General features: G+C 37.2%; 1 protein-coding gene across 1 annotated transcript in view; it reads right to left on the bottom strand.

Moving 5' to 3' along the window:
- Positions 1 to 3,769, bottom strand: part of LOC105305333 (DLA class II histocompatibility antigen, DR-1 beta chain) — a 7,986-nt gene extending 4,217 nt beyond the window's left edge. The window contains exons 1-2 of the mRNA XM_011379904.2: positions 3,593 to 3,769; positions 3,353 to 3,437 (exon numbers count right to left, since the gene is read on the bottom strand). Of these exons, the coding sequence (XP_011378206.1) occupies positions 3,353 to 3,437; positions 3,593 to 3,692 (185 nt within the window). The 5' untranslated portion in view covers positions 3,693 to 3,769. The remainder of the gene's footprint in view (positions 1 to 3,352; positions 3,438 to 3,592) is intronic.
- Between the last annotated feature and the right edge of the window lie 4,062 nt (positions 3,770 to 7,831).

The raw sequence follows: 7,831 nt of genomic DNA, 5'->3' as shown, positions 1-7,831 counted from the left end.
TCCCCAGTTCTGGGATCCGCTCGGCTTCCGTGCTGGCTGCAGATCCCCAAGCGGGAGCCGGAGGAGGATTTGCCCCGTCCCCACCTCCTCCTGGACGCCTTCACCCGAGAGACACTCAGGGCTCACGCCTCTCGTCCCACAGCCAGTCTCTCTCAGTGAGGACTAAGGCTCACCTCCACCCACATCCCAAGTAATAGGCACCGAGGCGTTGGAGAACCAATCAGCATCAGAAGTGACTGGCATCCTTACTGGTGAGAGATTCAGTATGAAGGACCTCCTCTGAAATTTAGAATCTCTTGCCTTAAAAAGATTGTTTTAATTTAGTGCTTTAAAGGTTTGACCGCTAGTATTGGAAACATTTTATTGGGCCCCTATTGTGAGCCAGCTCTGTGTTCATTTCTAACTCTGTCTCCTAATCCCCAAATGTCAGTTAGTACCAAATAACCAGTCTTGGCCAGGTGTAGAACTCTCACTTCTGTAGTCAAGTCCTCCCAGAAGGGGAGAAACTAAAAGAAGATGACATTTTCATATAGACAGTTTACAAAAAATGATCAGGCCCCAGACTTTGCTTAGAGATGATGACAGAGAGCAGTAGACCCTGATCATACCAGAGCTATTTTACTATTCACAAATTCTCTAGTACCTTCTCGACACATGAGAAAGTTGAAAAATAAAAAAAAAAGTTCGTTTTTACGTGTTTCGGTGTGTATTTTTGTATGTTAGCTTGTATAGTTAGCACTGTTAGTCCATGTTCATGTGCCCAACTTGCGGTTGCTAGATATAGCAAATTAAAATACAGGATGCCCAGTTAATTTTAGATTTCAGATAAATTATTGTTTCACTGAAATTCAGATTTAATTGGGCATCCTGAATTTTATTTGGGAACCCTAGGCCAATTTGCTAATAAATCTCAGGAAGAGTGTATTTGATACTTCTCTGCGTTCTTCAATATATGTTCGTTAGCCTGCACATAGTGTGAAGCTGTGAAGCTGCATGAAACTTTTCAAATAATAAATACAAAACGAATAAAAATTTCTTCTAATTATTGGAACTAGCAGCCTTTGCATCTCACTGCCACCAATACTAAGACCCACACTGGTATATATGAACGTCAGAATTTTCATCAATTATTCAGACCAAATCAAGACACTATTCACTAATGGTAGGTAGAGTCCAAGTTCTAGAATTAGAAACCATAAATTTGAACATGAGCTCTTCCAATGGGTCAGTTTTCAAGACCCATGAGTCTTTTTTCTTTATTACTAAAGTAAATTTAATGATAGTATATTCCTCACAGGATATTGTGAGGTGTGAAATTAAATAGTGATTCTTCCTAGTGCTAATCACATAATAAGTACTCAATAAATACATTGCTATTTTAATTTTTATCCCCTGTATGAATGTAAGCTCACAAGATCTTTCTATTCCTTAACTTCCTAAGGCAAATAATATCTTCATCATCATTTTGCAATTGTCTTCAACTAATTTTATTACTAATTACCAATTTGAACATATAAGGGCAGACACATTGGTTTATGTATAAAGGGAATATACATAAACCTAATACAAAAGAAGTGTGCTAACACAGAAGAGAGGAACTTTCTAGATTCTGAAATTTAGACTATATAACCTGGGTTCTAGCACTAACTATGTGACACTGGGTAAATTACTTAAATTCTTTGAATTTTAGATTCCATAGATATGTATATTTTTAATTGCTACAGATAAGATCGGATAGTTATGAGAACTACATACTGAAATTTATAGGCCTGGTACGTAGTAACTGCAAAATATGGTGCTTCATGCGGATGGAGGGTAGGTCACTACATCATCTAGGGTAATAAGTATAGTCTAGGCCACTAATTAATATTGCTTTATAATTAATGGCTTTTTGTACAACCAGTTACCACAGCATTCAAGGCAACTAGGGCTTCCTTGCTGATGACTGAACATCTTTGGTTCTCTAGTCCTCCCAGCTTCTCAGGCTCTTTTATTCTTATACTTCAGATACAGCTGACTCCTTGATCCCAGAGCACAGTCTTTCCCTAAGGTCAGATGACTCTTTTGAGTCATCTGTAATCCATCCTTTACTTCTCAAAAGAGTCATCTGTAATCCATCCTTTACTTCTTCAGCTCCCATCTCTCTTCAAATGGTCCAACCGAATTTCCATTTTTTATACTCCACTGACTGCAAATGTCAAGTCCACCAAACCCAGTGCTCACTTCTCTGTCATGTTCTTAGTTCACCCGCCTCTTAGAGGTTCTTATCACAGCTGGCCTCACCCTTCTCTTAGAAAAATCTACTTTCCCTTACTTCCATGCATCACATTTTTCAGGGTTTCCTCAACATCACTGTCACCCTTTCTCCGTCCCCTTTGCTGACTCTTGCCTCCTTCTCGTCTGCTACATACATACTCTCCATCTCTGTCTCTGTCTCTGTCTCCCTGTCTCTCATTATGTAACCACCTCCATTTTCTTGCAATTTAACATAGTACATGTGTCAATAACACCAACATATATACTTCCAGCCCTGGCCAGCCCCTGAACTCCAATCTCACATATTCAATTGTCCTATTGACAGCTCTGCATAAATGTCAAAAAAATCATTTCAAACTTAAACAAAATATTTATTCCTAACTTCCCACTTTAAATTATTTTCTTCCACAGTCTTTTCTATCTCAATAAACAGCACCACCAAATTTATTCAAATTATTTAAGACAAAATCCTTAGATAAGCCTGATTTTTTTACCTCTCCTCCCTTTAATTCATTATCAAGTCGTACAAATATCTATCTCAAATCTGTTTTTACCACTGTCTTCATCACTACCACACTAAATGAAGCCACAGGCATGTCTTCCCTGGAGAAATCTTCTGTGCTCCTAAATGGTCTCCTTGACTCCACTTGTGAACCCCTACCATTCAAGCTCCACGTGGCAGCTAGAATGATTTTTTTTTTCAAATAAATGTAAATTGACTCTCCTTGTAACCCTCCAGTAGCTTCACGTAAAATTCTGTCAGAGAACATCCAGCACAGGAATCAGGCCTTATAAACACTGGAGTTCAAGGAGCAAGGAAAAGAGATAATGAGGGAGGCCACTTGATATATCCTCACATATTAGGGAGTAGCACCAACGTCACAGATCCTGTTGAGGCCATAACACAGGATCTTCTAGAAGAGACCCTTCTAATTCTTTTTTGACTCCCCATAAAATTTCAGAGAAACTTTCCCTTTTCTTGGCACAACTCTACATAATAAATGGAACTGCTGGATGGGGAATTATTTTAACATTATAATTTAAAATTTTTCCCCAGCTCCTGAGTGAATGGGATGCAAGGCTGGAGAGGTTTTACTGGAAGAGAGTTGAGAAGAAATGGCCTATATGTGGAGTCCCTTGTGCAGCTCTCACAGAGGGCAAACAGCCAGGCTCCTTTTGTTCTGGAAAGAAACGAGGATCCAAATGGTAAAGATAGGTGGTCATTGAAGAAAATGTCACAGTTTACAAAGGGACATGGCCTAGACATAGTGACAAAGCTAATTCCCTTCCTTCTCCCTCACCCCCACAATAGCTAACCCATAATGTGTGTACTTACGTGAGGTGTCCCTGGCCCAAGCCAATGGAGGGCTCAGCACCATCAGTATCACTGTCAGAGCTGCCATCCAGGAGCCTCTGGGGAACAACAGACACACCATGCTGGAAAGCAGAGAGGACAGAATTCAGGGAGCAGGTAAGTCTCACTTAGTGAGGACTAGGACTCTCCTCCACCCACATCCCAAGTAATAGGAACCAAGGAACTCATTTCTTTGTTCTTAGATTGGGTAATCTCAGTGTTGGAGAACCAATCAGCATCAGAAATTACTAGCATCATTAGTTACTAGTTAAAGATTCAGTATGAAAGACCTCTTCTGAAACTTAGAATTTCTTGCATTAAAAAGATTGTTTTAATTCAGTGCTTTAAAGGTTTGATCCACTTGTATCTGAAACATTTTTTCGGCCCCTATTGTGAGCCAGCTCTGTGCTGGTCAGTGATGTGCACATGAGTTTGAGTTCATTAGGAGCATTAATTTCTCTTACTTGAAGACAGAACTGTTTTGACAAATGTGTGAGTGAGTGTGTTAGGAGCTGAGCGGGGTGGAGGAAAGATGATTGCAAGCTAGGAGAACTTCAATCTGTCCTAAGTGCGCCATAACTTAGTGTTGTATATTTGGTGAAATGGTTTAACCTCTTACAGTTGAAATGAGGGCACTGTGACCTTTTGGGTATTTCAATACTGGAATATGTTGTGATTCTGTGAGCATCTCAAGAAGCGGTCTCCCTTGCCAACTGATGACTTAACAGACTTACAGCTGTTGATTGGAGAGTATAGTCTGTACTTCCTTACAGGGAGGGAATGTCTCTTATAAAGGAAAGAATTGAAAGTTGGTCAACAAATTAACCTGAGTGAAAGGTTTTTCAGGTTTGTCTCCTGATGCTGTCACCAAGTTTGGTGGTACCTCCAGAATACACATAGAGAAAAGGGCTTAGAGGAAGTGATCTATGTGGAACGGAGGGTTTTGTATTGCACTAACACTTACAATGTGATAAAGCCAACTGTCCAAATCAAAGTATGCAGAGATACAGAGTATGCAAAGACTGAGAGATGGATAAAGGACTCAAAGTCAGCCTTTGGCACAACAGCTCTGCTTTAGAATAATTAATATTTCATATGAAAAAATGTTCAATTCCTTACTCCTGGGCCCTATTATGATTTTCTCATTTTCTTGGTGGGGCATGTCCGCTTATTTATTCTCTTCTCTTGCTTTATCCTAAGAAAAAATATAAGAAGTCTTGGCTAATGAATACATTACAGAGTGTTCAGGAAATGGAAGGAACACTATGGAAAAACTATGAATTACATCCTTTGATGTAATCACATAATTTTAAACATTTGATCCTACTTTACATAATTATTACACATTATATTAATATAAATGTAATGTCTCAGATCATGAATGGACTTTAAAGAACAAATACATATCTAAAGTTCTGCATTAATTCACACCCACCACAGTTCTTCATGTGCCTTCATATCGGTGGTGAAAAAGTACTCACTTTGCTGAAATAAGAATGACTAAAATTTAGTGGATGAAATGGATGAAGGTGGTCAGAAGGTACAGACTTCCAGCTATAAAATAAATAAGTCATGAGGATGTAATACACAGACTTCCAGCTATAAAATAAATATGTCATGAGGATGCAGTAGATTTTAAAAGTTCTCATCACAAGAAAATATATTTGTAACTATGTATGGTGACAGATGTTAACGAGACTTATTCTGGTGATCATTTTATGAAGCATACAAACCGAATCATGTTATATACCTGAAACTAATATAATGTTATATGTCAATTATACTTCAATATAAAAAATATATTTGCTAAAATTTATGAGCAATTTTGAGCACTTTACTCTGTACCCAGATTTATCAAGGGCTTTTTATACATCATATTTTTATTTAATTATCACATCATCTCAGTGAAATAAATACCCTTTTCATCCACACAAATGGAAAAAATAAAGTGATGGAGGTTAAATAACCTTTATAAAGACACAAGGCTAGTAAATGGGACACTCCAGACTGAGCAAGCAATTGTGATTCCAAAGCCCACAAGCTTAGTCATTACATCATATCACCTTACATTCAATTTCTGAAGAGAATAGTATCCTTATGTTAAAACTATTCTTATCACTTTAATTCATGGATATACATATTGATAAGACGATTCCTTTTAATAAATGACAGCGTTTTATATAATTCAAGGCAGCTACTAGGTAGCAGTTCTAGTTCCTTCAAAAGATTTCCCTCATCACCATCTTTACTCTTCTTTGGAAATGACAAATTTTGCATTTATCTTACATAATGACACCCATAGCTCCTGTACAAGTCTCCTTCTCATTAAAGATAACAGTGGCCTCAAAATCCCTAAATCCAATCTGTTGTTCTCAATTATTATTTCAGTTTTTTCAGGATATTAAGTGCACATTTGAACATCTAAAAATATAAATTTTATCTCATAGACTTTGGAAAAAGTCCTTGAGACCGTAAGGTGACTTCTAGTGGTCTCTGCACAGGTTCAACAGAGGGTATACATCAGCTTGCTGTATATCTGACCAGAAAGATGAAAAATATCCTTGGTAGGTATAACATTACCACTAACTGTGGTTAAATATTATCTCCAAACCCACTGAAAAATGATCTCTAGTAGTAATGAAGGGTTCCCTAGGTTAAAAAGCCTTATGTAAAAGGAAATCTTTTGTATAAATACCTCCAGAAGCATCTCTGGATCCCAGCTTCTATGGAAAGTATGAAGTTAAGTTGTCTTTTAGTATCATCTTCAATTCATTTTCCCATCTCAAACAAAGAGCGCTGGAGATCATATATTTTGATGTTTATGTTACAAAACTGCCCCAAAGTAATAGAGTCACAATATTCCAATCTTCACAATAGCACGTGGCAAACATGAAAAGAAACAGCCATTAACCCAAAAGGCAATTTTGTCACCATTAAGCATTATAGCGCCATCCCTCAAATGGGTCATGAGCCATCCCAGTGCATGAGAAACCTGGTATACAGAATCCCACAGCCATATACAATCACCATTCAATAGAAGGTGCAGAATTCTGCTGTGCTAACCATGGTAGCGATAAGCAGATAATCTAGGTGAGTTGTCCTTCTAGTAAAAACTGAACCTATGCCATAGCCAGACAGATTCTGCTTCCGGGTACAGAAGATATTGAAGAATGCTTTATGAGCATTGATGATGATGCTTACCTCTTCTGAAAATAGCTTCCATAACAGATGAAACACCAATTCACATATTTAAGAAGCTCAAAATATTCCAAACGGTATAAATAAAACACACTAGACATACCCTGGTAAAACAACAGAATATATAAGACAAAAAGAATATCCTAAATGCAACCAGAGGGGCTAAATGCAGGTTAATTATCTTTAAAGAGTGATAATTAGACTAACTGCTGGCTTTCAGCAGCAATAATGGACACCAGAAATAGTGCAGTGGTGTTTTATTGTGCCCAAGAAAAATAACTGCTTGCCTAAAATTTTACACTTCATGACCATATGCTTCAAGAATGAGGAAAACATTTTTAGATTAATGAAAATCAAGATCATTTGCCACCAGTAGATTTTAATGAAGAAAATTCTAAAGAATGTACTTCAGGCATAAGGAAAGTAGCTCCAGATAGAAAGTCCGGGATGAAATGAGAAATGAAGAACAAAGAGGAGTAAATATATCAACTAATAAATCAATACTAAGATTATCCTGTGGAGCTTAAAAGTAATACATAATGAAATACCCCAAAACAATAATATAAATTTGAGAGTAGGGTGTTAAATCAGTCTTATAATTATGTGTTATCCAAGAATTGGGTAAAGATACTGATTCAATTTGGACTTTATGTATACGTTATTTCTAGAGTGATCACCAAATAATAGAAACAGTGAAAAACTCCCAAACTTGCAGAAGCACAAAACAAACAAAAAAACCCCCAGGAATGACAAATATTTACATTATTCAACTGTAGTATTTCCTGTCCACTTTCTATATCTCTGTGGACCACACCCTTAATGCTAGAAGTTATCATTTAAAACATCAACTTTAGCCAGTCTAAATACCAATTATAAGAGAAAAGCTTACACAGATAACATTTCCTTAATTGTTTCAGTCTTTTGCTTTTGTCCAATAGTCTCTACTCTCAAAAAATGATAGGGGAAAAAATGGCATAGATGATAGAGGCTTTGTTCATCCCTCTTGCAACCAAAGTTGTTACA

Source organism: Pteropus vampyrus, unplaced genomic scaffold (genome assembly GCF_000151845.1).
Source record: "Pteropus vampyrus isolate Shadow unplaced genomic scaffold, Pvam_2.0 Scaffold378, whole genome shotgun sequence".
NCBI lineage: Eukaryota > Metazoa > Chordata > Mammalia > Chiroptera > Pteropodidae > Pteropus > Pteropus vampyrus.
This window is presented reverse-complemented; position numbering and strand designations above follow the sequence as displayed.